At 36.7% G+C, this 24,641-nt stretch overlaps 1 protein-coding gene across 2 annotated transcripts; it reads left to right on the top strand.

The window, feature by feature from the left end:
- Nucleotides 1-950: 950 nt before the first annotated feature.
- LOC121051084 lies at nt 951-22,760 on the top strand. 2 transcript variants are annotated; one of them, XM_040513028.1, is made up of 8 exons: nt 951-1,043; nt 16,681-16,773; nt 17,052-17,513; nt 17,880-18,059; nt 18,198-18,452; nt 19,713-19,856; nt 20,245-20,660; nt 21,804-22,760. In XM_040513028.1, exons 1-8 carry the CDS (start codon nt 989-991, stop codon nt 22,500-22,502), a joined length of 2,304 nt encoding a protein of 767 aa, XP_040368962.1. In that variant the 5' UTR covers nt 951-988; the 3' UTR covers nt 22,503-22,760. The 2 variants fall into 2 exon arrangements, with proteins under 2 accessions (XP_040368962.1, XP_040368963.1); XM_040513029.1 differs by lacking the exon at nt 951-1,043 and adding an exon at nt 12,143-12,355.
- The last annotated feature ends 1,881 nt before the right edge of the window (nt 22,761-24,641 follow it).

Genomic DNA, 24,641 nt, shown 5'->3' with positions numbered 1-24,641 from the left:
CAAGAGAATGAGTGGTTTGAATTATTAAACTACATGCTAAAATTATAAATATCCTCAAAATTTCAAATTTAATGAGGTCCTCGATCTCTAAAATCTCTATATATGTGCGTGTATATGGCATTTGAACAGAATATGAATCTCAAACCGTCAGAATTCTCTGAGGTTCACTGGAACTGGGTTCCAAGAGAAGCTAATTCTGCCACCGCCTCGCTTGCCGATCAGGAGGTGGGACCTCAATGTTGGGTCGACAGTCCCTCTTGGAGTTGCGATACTAACTAAGCCTTTGAGATAAGAAATATAAAAAAATGGTCGAACAAAAACCCAAACTAGAGATGACCTAAGTAGTTTCAGGACTTAGGGCAACCGGGTAACCTTGCTAAAACACAATATAGCAATAGTTTTATGGGTTGGCCAGGTCAAAATGACGTGGAATGTTGGGGTGGCGCGGCTGCAGTGGTATTAATTTAGGATATTTTATTTTTATTTTTAGGATTACCTTCTTATGACCAGATTCATATGGAATTAGGTTAGATTTGTAATATTTGGAGCTTTAGGCTCTCTCTTTGGGTTTTATCCCTTTAGGTTTAATTAATGAATATTATCACGTACTTTGACCCCAAAAAAAAAAGTAAAAAAGTTTTTTTTTTTTTGGACGACAATGTAACTCTCCATCCCTGATGTCAGTGAGATTTGAACCCGTGACCTCCACGGTGTTAGTTAGACTAGCTAACCAATAGGCCACAGCTCACCGACAAAAAAAAACTACTACTTGATACAAACCTTTCTAGCTGCTGATCAATTTTTAAAATTTATTCGTGTCGGACTAATTCCAAAACAATTATAAATTACAGGAAATGATATAATCAATGGCAAATTAAACCGACCAACCGAGAACTATAGTTATATACATATATAATCGCAAATTTCTTGTTTCATCGTACTTCCATTCGCAAGAATGTCCTCGCTTTCTCTTTGAAGATCAACCACTATGTCTTTCAGTACTTCAACCTCTTCAAGTACTCTTGGATCCAGCTTTCGCTCAGGTATAGAAACATTACTGTTCTTTTCTTTTCTTTTCTTTTCTTTTTTGTATTGTTGGTCTTTGTTGTTTGTATAAAGCTATAGACAAGAGTAGCTAGACAGAGATCTCTTCCAACTTCAGCTGTTCAAGCTTTTCATTTAGACATGACTCAATTAAGTTGTTTTAGAGGAGCTATTTTTAGCCTTCTGTTGTTGTATTTTTCATCGGTGGCCATTAATTAATTGCCAGCTGAAAGCTTCACGGTGGAAAGCTTGTCTCTGAAAACAATGACATACATGCAAGAGCTCCAAACTCCCAATGGAAATTCTCTGCTATACATATAAATCTGTTGAACAAATTTATATTTACGTGCTAGACTACAACTATTAAAATTATTACAAGATCACTTTTCCAAAATAACCAGATTGTTAACGATGAGATTAAATTGCTTTTAAATCCATAATATATATGACTGTAAATCTGTAATACAACTGAAGTAGCTAGCAGCTGATGATTAGTCATTTTGTGTGTTCTACTATATATATATAGTGTATATATGATGCAACGATATATAGTTCAGCTACATATTGAGCTGCTTTTTAGTATTAGACATCTGATATTTACCATTCTATAAACGCAAAAAGAAAAACCCTGGAATATTATCTGAGATAGGAACAAGTTACCTCAATCTACTTTGACTGATTCAATAGAGTTAAATCATACTAACATTAGACGCTTAGAGCATCTTTTGCAATGCTAACCATTTTTTAGTCAAATTTTAGCCAAAATAGCTAAAAAGTCATTTTAGCTAACTATTTTAGAAATACGTATGTATCAGTGTTTTCTATTTTAGCTAGTTTTGAATTTATATTATTAAATGAATATTAAATAGTTTAAATGTATTTATAAATAACATAAAATAACCTAAAATAAATGTTTTAAATTATAGAGAGTCTCAATCGCTCTCTATATTTATAAACGAGATAGCGAAAAGTTATAATGGAGAGCCCCTTAGAAGTCTTGTGCACCTACTAAAATAGATAAAAAACTAAACATACTCTCTAAAATAGCTAAGAAGCCAAAATAGAGTGTGCTAAAGATGCTCTTTAGCAATGCTAACTATTTTTTAGTCAAGTTTTAGCCAAAGTAGTTAAAAAGTCATTTTAGCTAGCCACTTTAGAAATACGTATGCATTAGTGCTCTCTACTTTAACTAGTTTTGAATTTATATTATTTTTTAAGTGAAGATTAGATAATTTATATTTATATATTACATAAAGTAACTTAAAAGAATGTTTTATATTATAGGGAACCTTAGCTCGCACTCTATATTTAGGAGCGAGATAACTAAAAGTTATAATGGAGAGTCACTTAGGAGTCTGGTGCATCTTCTAAAATTCAAGAATAATACATGAAGTTAGGCTCACTATGAATTTTGGTACATGAAGTTCTAAAACATAAATTTTATTACATCAAATTGCAAGTCCAACCCAATATATGTACACGATGTCAATAACGACGTTAACCCTTATGTCATTATTCATTTGTCAAAGGGTAATTTAGTACTTTTAGTTTCCTCAATCTCTCTCTCTCACACACTCTCTCTGACCCACTCATTCTCCCTCTCCCCCCCCCCCCCCCCCCCCCTCTCTCTCTATCTATCTATCTACATAGACCCATCCCCTTTCTCTCCTCCATGGCCACAGCCACCACATTTCCTCCACCTTCAAATCCACATCCACCAAACTCAACCCCAATTCTAATCTCAACCCTATCCTCACCAGCAATTACCGTTGGTCCATGACCCAAAATATGCACCCAATTTTGCAATTCCTCCTATGGTCCTTCAACTGTGACGAGTATTTGGAATGGGTTGTTCCTTATTATACTGGCGGCAACCTCAAAGTCCTCCGCTACCGCCCAACCAATCAGATTTTTCCCCGCAGTGATCCGATTCAAAACTCATAGAGAACTGCAATGTCTCGCTCCCTCTCCCCCTAATTCAAACCCTCCACTCTTGCTCCACTTCTCTGGCAATTGACACGCAATTGAGGTCAGCTCAATTTCTCGCACCCGTACAGAAGGCTTGATGTTGATGTGGAAAGAAGGGGAAGAAGAAGGTGGGGGAGAGTTGAACGCGTGGTAAAAGAGGTTAGGGTGGAGAGAGCAGCCGCCGAGAAAGGAGCGAGACTAAGTCAAGAAGAAGAGGGCAAAGTCAGTGTGGTAGAGACCAGTGGTAAGGTTAGGGGTGGAGGCGTCAATGGCGGTGGTGGTGGTTATGAGCAGAAGGGCTTGGGATTTAAGAGGCAAAATCAACGAAGTGAAGTGAGGAAGGGGAGAGAGAGAGAGACCGTTTTACCCCTCAAAATATGACACATGTCACATAAACTAACGACGTCATTGACGTTGTGTACGTATACTGGATCAGGCTTAAGTTTATATTTTGGAACTTTATGTATAAAAATTCATAGTGGGCCAAACTTCAGTTATATTACCAAAATTTTCCCCAAATAGAAAAATAAACAAGTTCTCCAAAATAACTAAGGAGCCAAAATAGAGAGTCTGATAAAGATACTCTTAGCAATGCTGGCTATATTTTAATCAAATTTTAGTTAAAGTAGTTAAAAGATTAATTAGTTTGTATAGTCACTTTTAAAATAAGTCTTCATAATAAGTTCTCTCTATTTTAGGTAATTTTGAAAGGAGCTTCTATTCATACCTCCAAATTTGATATTTGGACCTCCCCACTTAATAGACCTCCAACTTTCTTTTACAAATAACCATTTTGCTATCTACACCTCTCTAATCTTCCTAAAATGCCCATCGTCCAATAAAATCAATAAAAGCTCTTTTTTTTTAAGATTCTATTCATACTTTCAAAAATCATTAGTTGGACCTCCTTTAGTTTTTGAAGATTTGGAATTGCAGCAATTTTTCTTTTTTCATTTTTGGAAGTTCATCCTCCATATACGAGTTACAGAGGTGCTAGCACTTTTTCAATGAATTGTCGACTCTTGGTTAGCGTAGGCAACAATACCATGTTTGCTCATCATCTCGTACAAATATGTTTTCCAAGTATTATTTTCATTGCATTTAGGTGTCATTATCCCTAAACTGATTCAATAGCAACTTGAAATGAACATGGTTCTTTAGTTTTAGATATGTATGGGATAGTGGAGGAAATTACCATAATCAACCATGAGTCTAGTGCATTCTCTATAGATTTATATCATAAGGTTGAATTTTTCATCATATTTATAGAATAGTTCCACATAAAATTGCTCTGACTGATGATGTGCGGGAAGATCAATCTTGTGGACAACTACTCATTGCTGCATTTATCATATAAACGTGCTGGAGTACTGTTTTTTGTCGCCACTCTTTCACATGTTTGTTTGCATTCAGAATGAATAGGGCTTCATCAACTGAGGTGTCTTTGTATTTCCCATTTTCTCTCATTTTATTTTTTATTTTTTTATAGCGCAGTGATAGATCTTGTAAATTGTCAGCTGTGTGAGCAACGAAGTCTATCACTTTACAAGGACAAAGTCAAATTCTGAAAATTTTGACTACAACGTAAAATAATGTTTGACGATATATATTTTAGCGTTTACATTAGAGGAGAAAGTTTTTTCCAAGTTGAAGAGTATTACTGTTCGTAGAGATTTTTTTTTTTCCTTATTTATGTCTTTATTAGTAATTTGACATGAGTTGACAAAATCAACTATTATTTGAAAAAACAGAGAGGTCCAAATACCAATATTGGAGGTATGAATAGAAACTCCCTTTATATTATCTTTTCAATGAAGATTAAATAGTTTAAGTTTATTTATAAAGGGTGCAACTATTGTGACAAGACCCGCCCCGGATTTCACCCCTGAAATCCGAAGTGGCCCTGCGGGACCCACCTTAGAAGAAATTCTACCAAAAATTTGGCGGAACTTCTCCCAAAATGGGCTACCCAAAACCTGTAGAAAGCATATACACTTCTAAATCAATTCATCCTTATGCTCCTGGAGCCACCCTGCTCCCCAAATCAACATCATCCTCCAATTCACAAAATACAAATCTCAACTTGAATAACATAAACCTCATCAATAATCAGAGCGATTCTAACGGAAAGGTATATAAGGAAAACCTAATTCAAGGACAGACACGGAAGCCATGCTATTGACTATGCCTCAACTCCAATGTACGCCCGACCTCTACAAATTTCGCCTGCAAACTGGGCATTTGAAACCAAAGGGCCCAGGGGAAAAGTATTGAAAACACGTTAGTGTGAGTGGACAAAAATAATCAATTTTAAACAAAAGAGATTTTATACTTTCCCACATTTAATTTATTAAAAAATCTCCCGATGCATGCACTGATTTAGGAAAACGAAACAAAAGGAGTTCCGCTCAAGAAAACCGACTAGCCCCGCTAGTCCCAAACAACTGAAAGGAAGGATGGAAACTCCGACACTCAACAGAATAAGACCAGCCCCGCTGGTTAAACGGAAATCAGACTAGGCCCCGCTAGTCAAGTAATGATAGGATATGGGGAAGAAATATCACCATACGGGTAATGGAGCCTCCCAGGCTCTACCTACCCTCGACTGCCACTCACACATAGATTGTGCGAGGAGGAGAACTAATAACCTCAACTTCCACTCACACATAGATTGTGTGAGGAGGAGAATATGACCTCGACTGCCACCCACGTGAGGAGGAGAATAAATCACCTCGACTGCCACTCACATACACAAAGTAAGTGAGGAGGAGAATAAGCTACCTCAACTGCCACTCACCAACACAAAGTCGGTGAGGAGGAGACCTAATCACATGACCCGCGTATGGTGAGGAGAAACCATCGAAAACCAGTAAATCCGTAAATCCATAAGGCTTCTCCAAAATCTCTCAAGATAAAATCCATGTATTCAACGACGTGACCCCGCACGCCAAAATAGTCTCGAAATCATAAACAAATGGGCGAGAATTAATAAATCATTATAATTTCTTTAGGAAATCTCATTTCCGATAATATTCCAGAAAATCTCGAAATCATCATTAAGGCATTCCCAATGCCAAAACCGAAAGTCGATAAATAAATAAATATGAAGACTAACTCCATTGAAATCTCAAATCGACAAATATAAATATAATATAAATAGCATAATTCCGGAAATCACCTCAGAAATAATTCGTCGAAAATCAACATCAATTATAAATTCGAATCCGAGCATAACAAATTAATATCCGAAATTCACAACCGGTATAAATCATAAATACTTCATGAAAATCATTATTGAAAGCAAATCCACGAGATAAATTGAAATCAAATTCCGAAATCAATTCATATGCTCGGAAAGTAATATGTTAATTAAATAAAGCATTAATTCAAGAAAATAAATGCATGCATCATTATTTAGAACAAAAGTCCACTCACAGTACTATTCCAGTGATCACGCATATGAGTTCCTTCGTCGAGCAATCGCTCGGTACGTCACCCTGTACATAATATATTCCGTGAATAGTTATTCCACAAATTAATACAATTCCTCAAATCCATTCCTTATAATAACATCTCCACTTCTCCTCGGATGCAACCCAAATTATACTACTAATACCAATTCGTTAATTTAAAGGTTCTAAGGTAGAACCGAGAGATATCTGACGGCCGGATTCTCGTAATTCGATAATCGAAACCCTAAACTTCAAAAATTCATAATTAATTCCAAGCTTCTCCAAAATTCACCAAATTTCATATACAAGCTCTACAATATTTATAGGATTTAATGGGCTAAAAACTGGAATTAAAACACAGCCCAACACGCCTCCACGTGCCGCCAACGGTGGCAGCGCGTGGGCCCCACGCGCCGGCGGCCACTACCTCCGATGGCCACCATATTTTGACAGTAGCACCTACTCAACACACTGTTCGATTTTCTCAACTACAACACAACCCAATTTTACCTTTAAACAGTCGAAATCGGCCGGTGAAATTTTTCCAGAAAATCCCAAGAACCCTAGGATTTGAAATCTTCGATTCGACCTCCACACTGAAAATCTTGACTCGAGGATAGGGGCGAAATGATCCTTGGCAAAAACCGATCCTTCGACGCCAGTTTGGTGGCCGGATATGGCCGGAATCGCCGGAAATCGATGAAACCTCCGCCGCCAAACACCACCACAGGCGTGACAAGGAGGAGGAGACGAGCTTGCCGGTGCCCGAATTCCGTCGTGGGTCGGCCGGAGAAGGGAGATATCGGAGGAAGAAGAAACCGGACAGAAGGGAAGAAAGGGTCGGGGGAGAGGAGAGAGAAAGAGCCGGGTAGGTTTCCAAAAATGGAAACTTACCACAGTAACTCGGCTATTTATAGAAACTTACCATGAACAGTAACCGTAAACAGTAACTTTAATCTTTTGCCTATAACTTTCACATACGAGCTCTGATTTTTACGCACCACATATGCACGCGCTTGGTTTAACATCCTCTACAACTTTCATGAAGGAAGTTTCCTCAAATTTTGACCCGAACGAAAAGTTAACTTTTAGGGCCACTAAAAGTATCTAAACAAGTAAAAGTGAAAGGAATTGTCGTTTCCCGTCCAAATGACTAGTAAACGGTAAAATTTAGGTCCGGGACGTTACATATTGTCACCCTACCATATGCTCTGTTCACTTTACACCCAAAGTTTGTCACCCAAACTTCCAATGCTACCCTTATTTTGATTTAATCATTTTCAATTACTTTCTTATCTTCAATAATCGAATTGATTATAGATACCCAAGTCTTCTTTTCTTCTTGATACCCAAAAAATTTGCAGAACCCAGTTCTCATCCCGGCTAATAGAGTAGAGAATTCATGATCAACATAAGCTTCCATTGAAATAGAGTAGCAATGGTGTTAAAGGCAACATGACTATACCAATTTTGCAAGCGAAAATCCCCACAAGCATAGATGTGTAAGGAACAAAAGGGTTTGAGAGCAAGTATATATTACTCAGCCAACATCTCATAGGATTTGATTGCCATTGAAACACCAAAAATTAGACCATACCCTTTTGCCCAAATAGCTCAAATTTCTGATACGGGGGAAGAACCAAGAGCATCAGCACAAAGAATCGAGCTTTTTATGAAAAGTGATGAAAAATTGAAGATTTTGCAACGAAAGAATCACAATTTCAGAGAGGAAAAGTCAGTACTTGGAAGTGAGAAAGAGAGGAAGGTGGTTTAGGATTTTGGAATAGGGGAATATGATTTGAAATTGGAATGGGGTTGGGATGACTGGATGAGAACTAGGTCTTGCAAATAGGAGGTGGAGAGCCAGATGTTTTGGTTGGCAGCGACGGTGACTGTGGAGGCAGATTCTTGGGTCTTCGGCCGGAACTGAGCCGGGATGAGAACTAGGTTTGCAAAGTTTTTGGGTATCGAGAAGATATAAGAAAGTGACTGAATGATTAAATAAATATAAAAATAATAAATTTTAATTCAAATGATTTAAACATCTCTCAGCCCTTGGATCAAGGTTGAGCAAATCAGATGGTAATTAAGCAAATAATCCCTGATCAGTAGCTGACCAAGTGAATGGGACTGTAGTAGTAATACAATAAAACTATTGTATATTTTTTGTTAGTAAGAAATGACAAAGGTATTTATCCATACTTACATATGTTAAAAGTTTGTATAAAATATATTTTGCATTCTGTACTAAGGGGGCGGATCTGTGGCCACCTAAATTATAGTTAAGATTATACTCTGATTCTAGACCATTAGATCATATAACAACTAATGGTTCAGACTAAACAAAATATGTTATTTATTTTTTAAATAACATATTCTATTATATATCTAATCAAATAACCAGCCATTAATTTTTTTCCTATTGTCCTTCAAATTCATTTATAACAGACAACTTAAATTAAAAAATGCTCAACAATTACAAGATCCATTTCCTCAAATTATTTTCTTGCTTCTCTTATTCTCTAAATTCATTTGTTGCAGGAAAAATAATTGATTGAGATTTTTTTTTTTTTTTTTTTTTTTTTTTTTTCATTTTTATTGATATGCAACTCACCTAAGGAGTAGAATCAACAAACGGAGAATTTTTTTTTTCTCAACCTCTAAACAAAATTTACTCTATGTTACATGAAAAATTCTAAATAGTTTTCCAATTGATACCTTAAAATTAATGAAGTTAGAGAAGAAAGTAACTAAATAGATAATCTCATTTGATTTGGTATTCCAAATTGGGTTTTCCTGCAGTAAATGAAGGAATGAGAAAAAAGGAAAAAATGTAATCATCTACTTTTGTATTTTAGAATATGCATTTATTAAAAAAAAAAACTAAAAATATTATTTAATTTGAACCATTAGTTGTTATATTGTGAAATTATAACTATTGCTTTTTATAATATAGATATTTCAATTTTTCTATCTTACGATGCATTTTAAGTACTTTGAACTCTGCCCCCACCACCCCACATCCCCAAAAAAAAAATTTATGACTCCGCCCCTTACTCAGTCACGATGTGTGGATGAGGGTTTTATCACCCACATTTAAATATGATGATCTATTATTTATTTTGTTAATCACTTATTTGTCTTGACACTCCATTTTTAGATATTAGCAACCAAACTACTAGGTCACATAGTCAACCGATTGCCATATCATTAGTTGATCATTTACTGACTCATATGAGTACGTTAACTGATTATAGGATTCTATAATATTCTACATGCCCTCTCATTTGCAACCTAAGTATTAGGTTGCATGAGCAACCAGTGTTCTAAAACTCGACTGCCTAGGCGCTGGGCAATGAGTTTCTGACTCGATTAATAGCTAATCAGTGGTGTTGGGCGGCTTGAATTTGGGCGGGTGCCTAGGTGTGTGGCCGGCTGAGCGGAATATCAAGATGGGGAATCTAGGTGCATTTGGGAGTTTTTGTCAAAGCTTCTACGAGACGTTTCTTCTCCTTTTCCACTTTGACCTTGTCCAGAACCTTCTTAGCTGCACCGCCTAAGCCGTCGCACAACTTCACCACCCAGATGATTTAGATTTGAGATCTGAATAATTTTCGAAGCAAATACTATTCATATTAATTTAGATCTGAGATCTCAATGAAACTCTAAAACACTTAATGACTTAATGACCTCGAGGTTTTAATTTATCTAAATTAAGATATCAATGATCAATGCTTGGTGTTTAGTAGGACGAGGAGGATGAAGAGTTCTCGATCTAGGAACATAGATAGAATGAAAGGGGACCACAAGAAAGAGGAACTAAAAGAATTTTATTTAAAAAATAAAAAAATAAAAAAAATAAAAAAACTAAACAACTCAGTTTACCGGCTTGAACTTTAAGCCTAAAATCAGTCTGGTTCTTAAACTTTTTTTTTAATCAGACTGGTCCTTGTACTTTCAAACAACATTACCCGAATCCAAATTTTGAATCCGCGTCCAAAAATGACATTATCTGCTGAGTTGGAGCAGACAAGGGGGCCCACACTTCAGATTTTTAAACCCTAAAAGAGGGCAGAATGGACATTTTGAATTTAATATAATTTCTAATTTTTATTTCTCTCTCTCTCTCTCTCTCTCTCTCTCTCTCTCTCTCTCTCTCTCTCTCTCTCTCTCTCTCTCTCTCTCTCATCTTCTCTATATTAGCCACCACGCCGAAATTTAGAGAAATCTCTTCCACACCCAAACTCAAACCTAGGTGCTATCAAATTCAAATCCACAACCCATTCACTCCGATACAAAACTCATTCACTCCGTCACCCAACTCTTCCCCCACCGGTCTTCACTATTTTCACTCGTACCGGTAATAGGAACCTCAATTCCCCCAACTAGCTCTTCCCCAACTCCGATTACCAGTTAATGCCATGTAACCCACCTCACTGTCATTTCCAATTCTCCAGAACCCACCACTTTCTGATGGGCAGCTCCGAAGAACCCAGCTAGCCCATCTCCCTCTACGACGTCGTCTACTCCCCTCCTCTCCAAACCCGATGACCCGTCGCCTCCTCCCTCCCCTTACTCCAACCAACCCGTCGGACCCAGTACCTCCAGATCTCCTACAACCACAACCCTCGTCCCTTGAAGGGACCTCCCTTTCCTAATCCTCTTCCTCCTCTTCGTTCTCGCCACCTTTGGCTTCGGAATCTTCATCGTCTTCCACTGCAACTCTGATTACTCCAGTCTCTCCTACTAATACGACTCTGATTTCACCTCCTGCGTCAAGAACGCTTCTTCTTTCACTCATGGCCCCATCAATTGTGAGCTTCTCAGTTCATCGTCATCTTTTCTAAGGGTTTTGACATGGACCTCTTAGGCTTGGCAGAGGAGGAGGGGTTCGGCGTCATAGAGGAAGGGGTCGCCGATATAGAGAAAGAGAGAGAGAGAGAGAGAAAGAATATAGAGAAAAAAATAAAAATAAAAATAAAAATTAGAAATTAAATTAAATTTGAAATTTCAATTCTACCCTCCTTTAGGGTTTAAAAATCTGAAGTGTGGGCCCTCTTGTGGGCTCCAACTCAGCAAATGACTTTTTTTTTTGAACTTGGATTTAAAATTTGGACTCGGGTGCTGTTGTCTGAGAATACTTAGACCAGTTTGATTAAAAAAAAAAGTTTAAAGACCTGACTGATTTTAGGTCCAAAGTTTAAGGGGGTAAACTCAATTTTTTTTCTTAAAAAAAAAAAAAATAGGGTCCTTGACTCATAGCCCCAAAATAGACTAAAATTAGCTCACTTACACCACCAACAAAATTTTGTTCCCACTAACCCCACTTGATAGCTAAATGACGATTTTGGGCTTCAAAAAATTAAAAATCACAGGTTGCGACCCTTATCTCTCTCGCCGACTCTCTCTCATCATCGATCTCTCTCTGCAAGGACGCCGTTGACGACCGATCTCTCTCTCTCTCTCTGCAAGGAAGAGGTCGACGACCCTCTCTCTCACTTTCTCTCTCATCACCGATCTCTTTCTCTGCAAGCACGTTGACGACGACCCGAGGATCCATCTCTCTCTCTCTCTCTCTCTCTCTCTCTCTCTCTCTCTCTCTATACAAGGACGTCGTCGACGAGGAGGAGGAGGATCTTAATTACAAAAGCTCCGAGTCTAATCTGAACCTTCTTCCCCACTAATCCCTCCGTCAGCCTTCTTCCCCGTTGTTTTCCAGCACCGACTTCATCTTCGGCATCACCGGCGTCGTCGTCTCTAAGGCTGTGATTGATTGAATGATCTACTTTGGACCAGCTCGACCAGATGCAACTACTTTGGAGTCGGAGCTCCGAACACCGACGAGAAACGTAACGAGGTCTCTTCTGGGCTCACCCAAAACCCATTTCAAGGTACTCTCTCTAGTAGTTCTTCATTTGATTTTCTTATTTGGCTAAATATTATTCCTTGTCTGGCAAATGGGTTAAGATTTAGGAGATGTAATGGGGAATAATGATGTAAAGTCTTGATTTTTTTTTTTTCAGCTATTTGAATTGTACATACAAAAATGGGTGTTTTTGCTCTAACCCAGAGACTATGCAACTTTGAAATCCGGAGACTGGTGTTGATAATCGGTGTGGCGGTTGTTATTGTAGTTGTGAATCAGTGTTTTGAGCTTCCCTTTGGTAAAAATGTTTACTTTTCACCTGCGGATACTGGTTCAGCTTCAGTGGTCACATTGTTGGGTAATGTTACTAGTTCAAATGATTCGGAGTCTGGGAAGTTTGATGTTGTTGGTGTAGTGGGGATAGTGGTTAATGATACTGGTGGTTTAGAGTTAGAGGAGTTTGAGTTGGAGAAAGATACAAGTAATGTAACTGTTGAGAAGAGTTTTCCGGCAATAGACGTCTATTGGGGGGCAATAGACGTTTTGAATTGATGTAATCTCCTAGTTTTTTTTCTTTAATCAAAGTTTTATTTGTCTAATTTTAAAAAATAAATGGGTATTAGGGGGCAATAGACATCTATTGGGGGGCAATAGGCGTCTATTGGAGGGCAATATAGGTTATTCAGGGGGCAATAAACCGCTCCGACCTCATATGAGATCTACAACAACCTCTTTGGAGATTTCAGGCGAGGTTTCATAAACCTCTATTGTCTCCCAATAGACGTCTATTGGGGGGCAATACATGGCTGATAGTCGTCTCTTGGGGGTCAATAGACGTCTTTTAGGGGCAATAGATGTCTATTGGGGGCAAAAAAACTTTCCGGTGAGATTTTCAGCAAATTCCTGTGGGCGGCAGCCGGTGACCGGATTCCGGCGGCCGGTGACGAGCTCCGGCGAAGTCTCCTATAGTTTCTCTCTCTTCCATTTTCTCTCTCTCTCTCTCTCTCTCTCTCTCTCTCTCTCTCTCTAAGTAACAAAGGGGTGAGGGGTAAAATGGTATTAAAAAAAATTAAAAACAAAAAAAAAAATCTTAATGGGGTATTAGGGAAGACTCCCTTAGAGGGTATTGGGTAAAAGGGAATTAAAAAAACTTAATGGGGTAAGTGGGAAAAAAATCCCTAGAAATGGGGTAAATGGACAAAACCCCAAAAAAAGACAGACATCGATTTTTTAGTCTTCTTATACACCTTTTTGAGTTTTTGACCCACGTTCTACGGTGACGTAGCAAAATCAGCCACCAATCAACTACATATGATTTAATGAAATAGAAAATCTAGTAAATAGAAACTCTTTTAAGTCTAGTATTCTTTTTTATATAATTATATGATATAAAAATAAAATAAAATTAAAATTAAAACCGCTTAAGCTCTATTCCCTTTGTCACCACTCGACTAGTGCTTAGCGATTTTTAGAACCTTGTGAGCAACTGATTGGCACGTCATAAACTAGTCAAGATGAGTTATCCACAAAGTTATATATTAGAGTATCTCCAATAGTAGAGATGTCAAAAAGAGTCTGTTAAATTTGGTTTTGACAACTTAGGTAGCAAATGTCAAATTAACGTGTCACTCTCTCCAACCAATATGTCAAAATGTATATTATATTATGAGTTTTACTTTTTTATTTTTTTGTTAATTTTAATTTATTATGATTTGTTGGGAAGTAAATATTGATATAGGTCCATTTGGAATAAACAAATAGCCATAAAATATTTGAATAGCTTTGAGCTTATGTCAAATTTGACATCACAAACTCATATGTCAATTACACATAAGCAATGACTACTCCATTGGAGAGGAATAGTATGTCTTTTTGAATGATTCACACCCTCCATGTGGATTTGACCATTCTATTGGAGATGCTTTTATGTACAAAACCTAATTTTCATTATATATTCTGTGTTCGGCCTAATCTTCAACCTCGCTAGCTAGCTGCTACTGAAGAAGTTGTCTTAGCTTAAACTTTGCACCAAGAAAAAATCTAACCGCCTTGCCATAGTTACCTGAGGTGCACCCCAAAAATGCCATTCTTCACCTTGAGTGAGGTGCTAATTAAGAATTTCAACATTGCATTTATAAGAAGCGCAATAGTACATAAAAACTGCATGGAACTTATGAATTTTGTTTTCTAATTAGCTAGTAGTTTTTTAAAGCGATTTTAGGTTTCATCAAAAAATAGTTAATTAAGTACTGTTCATCGATTTATTTGATTGTTTTATTTTTAAGAAAGATAATTAGTAATTTGAAACTTCGCATGCATAGAGGATGGTTTGGACCATTGGATTGATAGTACTTAATATAGAATTGAATTCAAAATTTTATAAAGATTTACCATTTTGAAGTTGGAGAGTGTAGAACCCCACATCATAAAACTGATAAAAGGAAATATAATTTACAAGTATTACTTCTAATAGCATCAAGATGAGTTACATGAATCACATTTGTCGTTGTTTAACATGACAAAATATTGTTTAAAATGATAAAATAATGATTCATCTCCACTCATGTCATGGACCCGAATTGGGATCTCTAAGTTGGGCCTTCAAACAAGATGAGTTAGTTCTAGTGTATTGACGAAGTTTGTGATTGGGAATTTGTTTATTAATTGGCTGACTAAGTTTCTTTTCCAATGTGGAAATTGGTTGCGCATAGGTGTGCACACCTTAGAAAATTGAAAAGTTTTAGGTTGTTGAGTTGGGACGAGACGTTGGCGAGTCGTGGTCTGTTGGTTAGCTAATCTAAACACCTCGGAGATCACGTGTTCAAATCTCATAAGGTGCAATAGTGGTTTAGAGTGGGAATAAAAGAAAAGTTTGGAGAATATTGGTGCAATAGTGGCCCATATTATCACTGTTTAAAATACGATATATATATATATATATATATATATATATATATATATTGGTTGATGGCGCTTTATTATTTTCAAAAATGAGTAATGAGTCTGGAATAGTTCTTTTGGAACAGTCTATGATATTGTGATATTTATTATATATTTTTTACATCTAACTGAACAAAATTTATAATCTAATTAAACCAAATTTACTACATTGATAACAAATTTACCACTTTAGTTTTATACTATTTACATATAATTTAACTAAAATAATAACATTAACAACAAATTGTTGAAAAACTTGTAACAATGTCCTAGATGGAGTAATTACTTCATACAGAACTAAGATTACACAAAAAATAACTCATGTTACCACAACAACAACAAATTTGCTGTCATATATGTAAATGTATGTATGACATACATGTAGGTACTGTAAAATTTTCCTAAATTTTTGTTTGTAGCGAAATTCTTCATTCAGAGCGAGTGCAGTGGTCATATTTTCAGAATGAGTGTGGTCTAGTTTGTTTTTTTCAGACTTCTTCCTCTATAGCATTAGTGTCAGAAATTATCTTCATGCCATTATCTCAAGTTCCCATCCATTTTTGTAATTCTGTTTCATTTTTTAATCAGGTTTCCATTCATTTACCCATATCTTCTATTTGGGCTAGGGCTTTGGCCTTTGACCCAATTCTATGTTTATGGTTTTTAGTCTTTACTATGCCTTTTATCTAGTTTTCTTTAGTTAGTGTCTTATTTCCTTGCTTTGGGAATCCTAGGTTTGTATTACTCTCTACTTTTGGTAGGGAATTACGCACTTTCGTGCCTCTAGCAAATCCTCTTGAGTAGTCACGATGGAGGATTCTCGAGACAAGGGCATGGGAAGCTTTGGGTTCCCGGGTCTCCTTGCCTAGTGCTTGACTTTTGAGTCTTTTACTACTTGCTTCTTAGTTCTCTCTAGTTGTATACCAATTGAGGTCTCTAGGCGACTAGGTTTACTTTTCAAAGAGAGATTTTGTAGTGAGGATTTGATCTCCTGTATGTAGGCTCAATAAGTGAGCGCATGTGTTATCAGTGAGGGTCACCTGTCCTTTGCCTGGTAGCTTATACCATGTATGATTTTGGTGTAAGACAGCATTCGATGTACGTGCCTTCTGGCTATGAATAATTGAATGATATTATCTCCTTTTCTCAAAAAAAAAAAAAAGTTGTTTCAACTTTACCGATTAATTAGTCTAGGGATTTCCCTTCTTTATCCTATATATATATATATATATATATATATATATATATATATATATATGTTGGCTTTTAGGTTTTAGGACGCTAGCTTCATGCATTATTGCATTTATAAGGCTAATGAGACATATCAACTGTTTTAGTTTAAAGAAAAAAAATTCGACCTTTTAGAGATTATACGCTTATACACTGTATGTTTTGTGACAATAAACGTAGGATGTGACATAGCATATGAGAATGATGAACCAGTAGCTGATGATATGGTTGCTACGGGTAATTCAACTCCAGTCTTGTCGCTCCGATTACCAGGTAAGCCTTTTTAATTTATTTATTTTTAAAACATTTTGTTCGTTCATTTATTTAATTTATTATTATTTTTTTTTGTTATAATTGAAAAACATGCCTTCAGATTGTTTTCAACTGATATTGACCTCATTTGCAATCACCTTCAGATGTTATAGAGCTCTTATATGGTTAATTCATAGGTTCCAAGCTCAATTATACATAGGTTAGGGCATGTAACCTTCAGGGAATATGACTTGTATGCATGATTGAACCATTCGTTCATGTAACGTTTGCATATACAGAAGAAGGAAAGGATTCGACTTTATGTCTAAGGATGTATAGAGCTGCACTAAAAGGTGATTGGGAAGAGGCAGAAGAAACAATAAACAAAGATGAGTCAATAGTGCGTTGTGGGATCTCATTAGGATCATATACTGCCCTTCATGTTGCTGTGGGAGCGCGACAAGTCCAATTTGTGGAGAAGTTGGTGGAAAAGATGCAACCAAAGGACTTGAGACTTCAAGACGAAACGAGCAATACAGCTTTCTGTCTAGCTGCTGCCGCTGGATCTTTAGAAATTGCTAAAATTATGATACGGAAAGATCCAGACCTGCCAGGACTACTGGGTTCCAAAGGAAGAACGCCACTCTATTTTGCTGCTTTGTTTGGACATCAGAAAATGGCTGCATGTTTGTACTCTCTAGCGTCAAAAGAAGAAAACCTACAAGAACTATTTTTCACTTGCATTAAATCTGGTCTCTACGGTAAGTTTAAACGTCTTGTTCTTGATTCGAGATTTATTTCTCATAAAAGTTGACGTACTTTTTTTCGTTTGTTAGATGAATTTAACTTCTTCTTTTTTCCTTTTCTTTTTGCTCATGTGAACTTAACATTGGTCAGAGAATTAAATAAAACACTATTTTTATGAGACTTACATTAAAATTATCCCTAACAGAAGTAAATTTTGTTCTTATTCTGTGCAGAAGTAAATAACATTAATTTGCTGCAGCTTAAAAGAATATCATTTGATACCTTAAAAGAAGTATATAATACATCCATTAGTATAAATTGCCTCCATAAGATAATATTGGTCATTATTCTGTCGTTTTCTCATGTGATTATATTTGCAGGTTTAGCCTCGTTGATGCTAAAAAAGAATCCCCAATTTGCCTGGCAACGTGATAAAGAGGGACAGACAGCCTTGCATTTGTTGGCTATAAAGCCTTCAGCATTTACCTCTAAAACTCCTCAAGGAATATGTATGAAGGTCAAATATTTGACATCAAAAATATGCATCAGACTCACACAATGTGAGTGCCGATCACTTCACTTATATATCACTTTTATCAAGTATCAATTTACGTTGGCGTTTGCAGGTCTTACCTCGTGAACTCGCTTCTTCTTCTTTTTTTGCTTCTGATGATTAATAAATTGGGTTACATTTGCAGGTCTTACCTCGAGAATACTAAAGATATGTGCAGAGCTTGCAAGTGAATTAGATAAGAATGATCATCAGTTAACCACAGTACTGGATTTATTAGCTCATGAAAAATCTTCGGTACCCACCAAGAAAAAAGAAAAAAATCCTTCCATATTACCCACCAAGAAAGGTAAAAATGCTTCGGTACCTGTCACTGACAGTTGGGGAATACGGAAAGGGCTTTCATCACCTTGTAGCCGATTACGGAAAAAGCTTGAAAGATGTGAGTATTCTATTATGAAAAGGTCGACTATACATACACTAGTACTACCCGTAAATCACGTCTTTATTGACAGTTACATAGTAACGACAAACTTGACACTAACAATTGATAATGTATCAAAGGGCCCGGTAACTAAAATATTGCAGGCTAGTCACCACTTAAACCACGTAGGGTTATATCAGATGTATCTGATGAGATAGGGATATATTCACAAATGGTGTATAAACTTTAGGCGATTCTATATTTTGGTGTACCAACTTTCATAACTATCAGAATGGTGTATAAAGTTTGCTCAAATCTTTCATTTTGGTGTACGTCGTTAAATTTTCCGTTATCTTTCCTTTAGCTTTGTCAGTTTTTTTTTTTTTTTTTTTTTGTAAAGATAACGGAAAATTTAACGGTGTATACCAAAATGAAAGATTTGAGCAAACTTTATACACCATTCTGATAGTTGGTACACTAAAGTGTAGAATCGCTTAAAGTTCATACACTATTTGTGATATTTTCCCGATGAGATATTATATATAGTACTATAGTAGGGAACCATTACTTGTCTGCTAAGATAAGATAGAGATATACATATGCCTACGAGAAGTAATCAAATTGAACTCGGTCACTCTTATGGGAATAGGACTCTGATCTCTACTCCTATAAAAGGCACAAGTCTTTGCACTCTCTCTTCACCAAGTTATCAGAGTCTTGCCCAATAAAAACAATACAAGTGAGAGAGAGAGAGAGGCGAATAAGATTTTTGCTTTAAGTTTTCAACCTCAGGTCAATACCAAAATCTCTAAACACCGTTACATTTCATTTCATCTTTTGTTTAGTACGTACTTATTATTTGTGAATTTTTATGATCTATTTTATATGTTTATTGGTACACACACACACAAACTTATTGCTTTCAATCATAATGTTTCTAATGCATGCCCTATTTCATATAATATGTTACCATTTGAAGACATATGTTACCACTTCGATAATTCATGTGGTAACTAAGAAAAAGTTCTTATTAAGATAAATAAGATCTCATTAGAGTAAAATAGGTTCGTGTTTCAGTAAATAAATCCTAAAAATAGTAATTGTATGTATATGTCATATGTTAACATATTCTAATTTATGTGATCTAAACCATTGACGTTGAGTGTGCCCATGCATATCATGCACCATCTGTGTGTGTGTGCAGTAATATACTAGCACACTAACAAGTTAAGTTTCGTCTGATCTAATTAGTAATTATTTTGGTCAATTATTATACAGCGTTTGCTTTGAAAGTGCTGGAAACGTATCCAGAGCTTCTTCTAGAACTGGATGGGGATAATTTAAGAGTTGCCTTGAGCAATTTATTGAATCAAGAGCATGCAACATCTGCCTCTGGACTACTGCGAGAAATACTCGAGCGAAGTGAGTTACTCTTCTTACTAGCTCAAGTAATAGCTACCTGTAAAGTAATATAGGAGTTAAATACATTAAATTTTGTTACCAAGTTTTGTTCAAGAAAAACGGGTATGGACAACAATTTTGATTAAGAAAATAACTTCTCCTTCGACATGGTTGCTATAAATGTTCCGCGAGTTGTACCGACTGGACGTACAAAATCTTCTGCATCAATTCCGTCACGTACAGTGTACAGAAAACATTCACTAAAAACTTGTACAGACGCTATTGGCTTTACTGACAATTATTGATGCATGCGACCGTGCTTTAACCAACTTTATGCAGCTCTGTTCAAATTTTGCGTTCATCGTGGAAGGAGGATTAACTTTTATTCCACATGTAAATATAACTACAGATGAAAATTCAGCCCAAGCATTAGTCAAAGACCTCTGGGACGAAGTTATGAAACAAGACTACCCAAAATTCAAAGACATATTAACAAGGCCTACGCATCTATTGTTTGACGCGGCAGAATCAGGAAATTCTAAGTTTGTAGCGCAGCTGATTCACGATTCTCCTGATTTGATATGGGAAACTACTGATGATGACAGAAATTGGACCATAATACATGCAGCAGTTAAGAACCGCAATGAGAGGATCTTTAGTTTAATATACAAGATCGGGCTGATCAAGGATGTCATAGCTACCTTCAGAGACAAAGAAAATGGTAATACTATACTTCATTTGGTTGCAAAGTTAGCTCCAACTAGTCAGTTGAATAAATTACCTGGAGCAGCTTTCCAGATGCAGCGGGAATTATTATGGTTTGAGGTTCTCTCTCTCTCTCTCTCTATCTCTCTCTCTCTCTCTCACATAGTCAATTTGCTTGAACGGTCAGATTGCTGCAATGAGATTGTAAAATGAGTCTCACAAACAGTTCTACTAACGAATCCTTTTTTTATAAGGGATCTCTTGTGGGACTTATTTTTCGATCACATTTCAGTATCTGGAGACTTGACTATTCAGTTTATTAGGTTCCAATGTAAATTTTTGTTTACTAAGGGTTCGAATCTCTCTCTTTCCATATTTATTCTTCACCTAGTCTAAAAAGAAAAAAAAAAAGATATCTCACTAGAAGGGTCATGTATATATGTGTGTGTGTGAGCACGCGCATATGTTGTTTTTGCTTAGGATAGGACTGTTTAGAACTCTTGTGTTTTTTTTCCTTTTCAATAAGATTTAGGATGTTTTTTTTTACCTCGGTTCACGGAAGGGAAATCATTTCCCTTGTCTTTCCATGGGGATGGGAAGTTAAAATTCCTGTCAGGTTTCATTTCCGTTGTTTGGTAAAGCAGGGAAACATTCAAGAAAGACTATTTGGTTTCCTTTCCAGTGTTTGGTTGGTTCAGGAAAGGAAAGAAAAAAAAAATATCAATGTTCCAATAATACCCTTATATTTTAAAATTTATCATCGTAGGTGAATTTGGCAATAACACATTTGAGGAGGACAAATCCATCCCATGAGTTTTGAAAGGAACCATCTTCCATCCTATTTTTTCCTCTGTCAGGAAAATAGTTCCCAAATTTGTGCTTACCATACAAAGGAAATGAACGATTTCTCTTTCTTGATTCCTCAAACCCGTAAACCAAACATGGCCTTTGAGTTTACGTACTGAACTACTAATATTAAAAGTTAAACATACAATACTGAAGTAGTGAAGTATAGAGCTTAAAATCTAAAATTGTAATCCTGATGTTTCTACACCTTAAATTAATTTCCCGTAGATAAACATCTTTTCTTTTTCTTCCACACACACGCACGCTAATCACATACTGATGTCATAAACCTAGCTAACTAATAATCATCCCATGATTCATTCACTTCAATTCCAGCTAATTGGTTCTATTTTTCTAATACTTGATCAATTGAATTATCTATTTATTTTACATACATATTGCATATGCACTATGCAGGAGGTGAAAAAGATAATGCGACCTTCACATATAGAGATGAAAAATAACAATTCAGCCGATGGCATAACACCTCAAGATTTATTCTCTGAGCAGCATGATGAATTATTGAAAGCTGGACAAGAATGGATGAATGGGACTGCACGATCATGCACACTTCTCTCGACGCTTATCGCAAGTGCTTTGTTTGCGGCCATAGTTACTGTTTCCGTCGCTGGAAATCATCCTTTACAAAAGACCTCATTTCGGATTTTCATCATTTCAGATGCGATAGCATGTTTGTTGGCCTTGATATCAACATTAACATTCATGGCTATCCTCACCTCACCGTATGCTGAAAGAGATTTTCTCATAGACTTACCCGGCAAGTTGAAAACCGGACTGGCATTTCTCTTGGTTTCTATCATAACCATGATGGTGGCGTTTAGCTCCTCTATTTTCATTGGTTACGGCCGTAAGGACTTCCTCTCAAGTCTTGTAACTGTTCTTGCACTTCTGACGGGGGTTGTGTCAATTGTTCAGCAGTGGCAGCTGTTGAGCATTGCATTTGGTTCTGCATCCTCTTCCGAGTCTTTATTTACGGAAAGTGAAACCGTGCTTCAGTCCAATAAGAAACTAACCGTACCCCAGATGAAAAAGAAAGAACCGTCCAGAGTACGTCAGTCAAAGAGAAAAACAAACCGTTCTTCAACAAGAAACTAAATTTTATGTTTTCGTTCCATGCCTATGCATATGCTTATGGGAATAAATATGTCAGTTCTGTAAAGATATTTATGGAGGAGGCGATCTGTTGTCCCCAAAAACCTTATGGGCCCTTTTGGAAATAGGAATTTGGGAGTGTGGATTTGGATTTAGAACCCCCAAATTCAAATCTACCTCTATTTGGTTTTCTATTTTGAGGTGAACTTGGATTTGAGATCTATTCCTTAAAAATCCACGCTCTAATTTACTTAAGAATTTGAAAGCACTGTGAAAAAATAGTTATATAATTGAAATCATCTCTCTCTCTCGTGTAAAGAAAACACGCACTTAAGTCTCTAAGGCCTTCTCCAACCCACCAAATTAAAAGGCTAAAGGGCTATTTTTTTAGCCGAAGTGATCTCTAACCCACCAAACTAAGGGCTATATGGCCAAAAGTTAGGGCTAAAGGACAACCCAAAGGTTAAATTTAGCCCCAAACTTAGCCTTTTAGCCCTTTAAACAAAAGGGATAAGAAGGGGGAGGTCCACTAGAAAAGCTGACTGTGACCTATGCATGACGTCAACAGCTAGTTGCTGACGTCATCTAGCCGTTGGTTTTGATTTATTTATTTTTTTATAAATTTTTACACTATAGATACATATTACCTTAACCTTCTTTTTCACATCTTAAAAAAGATATTTTGATTATCTTAAAAAAAAATACAACCTGAAAAATATTTTTTATCATAAAAATGATTTCAATTACTATAAGTAAATATCTAACAAAAAATAAGAACTGTTCAAGTAAATCCAGAATATGTTTCTGGCCCAAACTTGATGTTACTTGCTTTAGTTGAAATAAGGTTTATATTAGAGATATTCTTGGAGAATCTTAGGAGATATCCAATCAATGTATGATTATGTTTCCATGTACAACTCTATCTCTATTCTTGTAATCCTCTATATAAAAAGACCCCTATTATCAATGAAAGTACGACTTAATTCTCTCCCAAGACCAGTTTTCCTTAAACAAGTTATCAGCACGAAGCCATAACCTTGAAACCCTAAATTTGTAGCCTTTAAACCCTCGCCACCATCGCCACATGGATTGAAGCCCTCAATCCCAGGATTCCAGAACCGGCGGCCGAAGCACCGGAACCGATCTAAAAACCACCAAACCGGCCACTGGAAGTATCAAACCAACCCTCCAAGAAGAAAAAATGGGATCCATGCACTTGTTCACTAGCTTCTGGAACTTCGATTGCTACCAAATTTTGCCCATAGTAGCGTCTCGACCTCAGCATTCAGGAACTGGAAGAAGAACACAAAAAACCAGTCTAAAAGTTGTAGAACCGGCCTCCAGAAAACCCAGCAGAAGAGAAAAAAACAGAGGAAAAAAAAAAAGGAAAAGCTCAGAAAAAGTCAAAGCCCAGCCCAATGCCACGTCAGAATAGGACCCACACTGCCACGTCAGCACCGGACCCACTGCCACGTCAACTCGGTCAGCTCACTGGTCAACTCCGGTCAGCAGTCGACGACCGCCGGCCATTTTCTGGAGACCGGTGACTTTTTCGGCCAGTTTTCCGGCAAGTTTTCCTGTGACTTTCCGGCCATTTTCCTGCTTCAAACCACTTTTTGAAGCTAAATTTTCCAGCGACCTATTTCAAGGTATTTTTTTACTAAAAGTTTCCCTTTTTTTAATTCAATTTCTTTTCTTTTTTGGGGACTTGCAAACTCCCTTCTTCTACCCCCTTTCTTCATCATAGGGAAGACCTAATTAAGCCGAACTATGGGGTGTTCGTGCTCACTCCAAGCTTAGAGCTTGTAGAGTCCTCCAAACTTAGAGTTTGTTGGGAAGTTATGATCGACCACAAACACATCATTATTTCGATCTAATCCAGCCCCTCTTGGAATTGAATTTCCTGAAAACGATTACGCTCAGAAATTCCTAATTTCTTGGAAGCGATTACACTTAGAAATTTTATATGTTTTCGTGGTAGCTTTTTCCGCTCTAAAACTAACTCTTTTTCTTGTTCTCTTTCAGGATGAGTAACCTGAACAAATTGGACTTTGCTCCATCAAGAACAACTGGATCTAGATATCACAGGTGGGTTCGTGATGTCCGCCAACCTCTCAAGGCCGATGGAATCCTAGATACAAT

This window comes from Rosa chinensis, chromosome 1 (genome assembly GCF_002994745.2).
Source record: "Rosa chinensis cultivar Old Blush chromosome 1, RchiOBHm-V2, whole genome shotgun sequence".
NCBI classification, from domain to species: Eukaryota; Viridiplantae; Streptophyta; class Magnoliopsida; order Rosales; family Rosaceae; genus Rosa; species Rosa chinensis.
Note: the sequence above shows the minus strand (reverse complement) of the source record. Positions and strands in the feature narration are given on the sequence as shown.

Coding starts and splice junctions, on each gene's coding strand:
- LOC121051084 (XM_040513028.1), top strand. CDS start 989: ATGTCTTTCAGTACTTCAACCTCTTCAAGTACTCTTGGATCCAGCTTT. Junction 17,514..17,879: donor CATTAAATCTGGTCTCTACG/GTAAGTTTAAAC, acceptor TTATATTTGCAG/GTTTAGCCTCGTTGATGCTA. Junction 19,857..20,244: donor GCGAGAAATACTCGAGCGAA/GTGAGTTACTCT, acceptor ATATAACTACAG/ATGAAAATTCAGCCCAAGCA.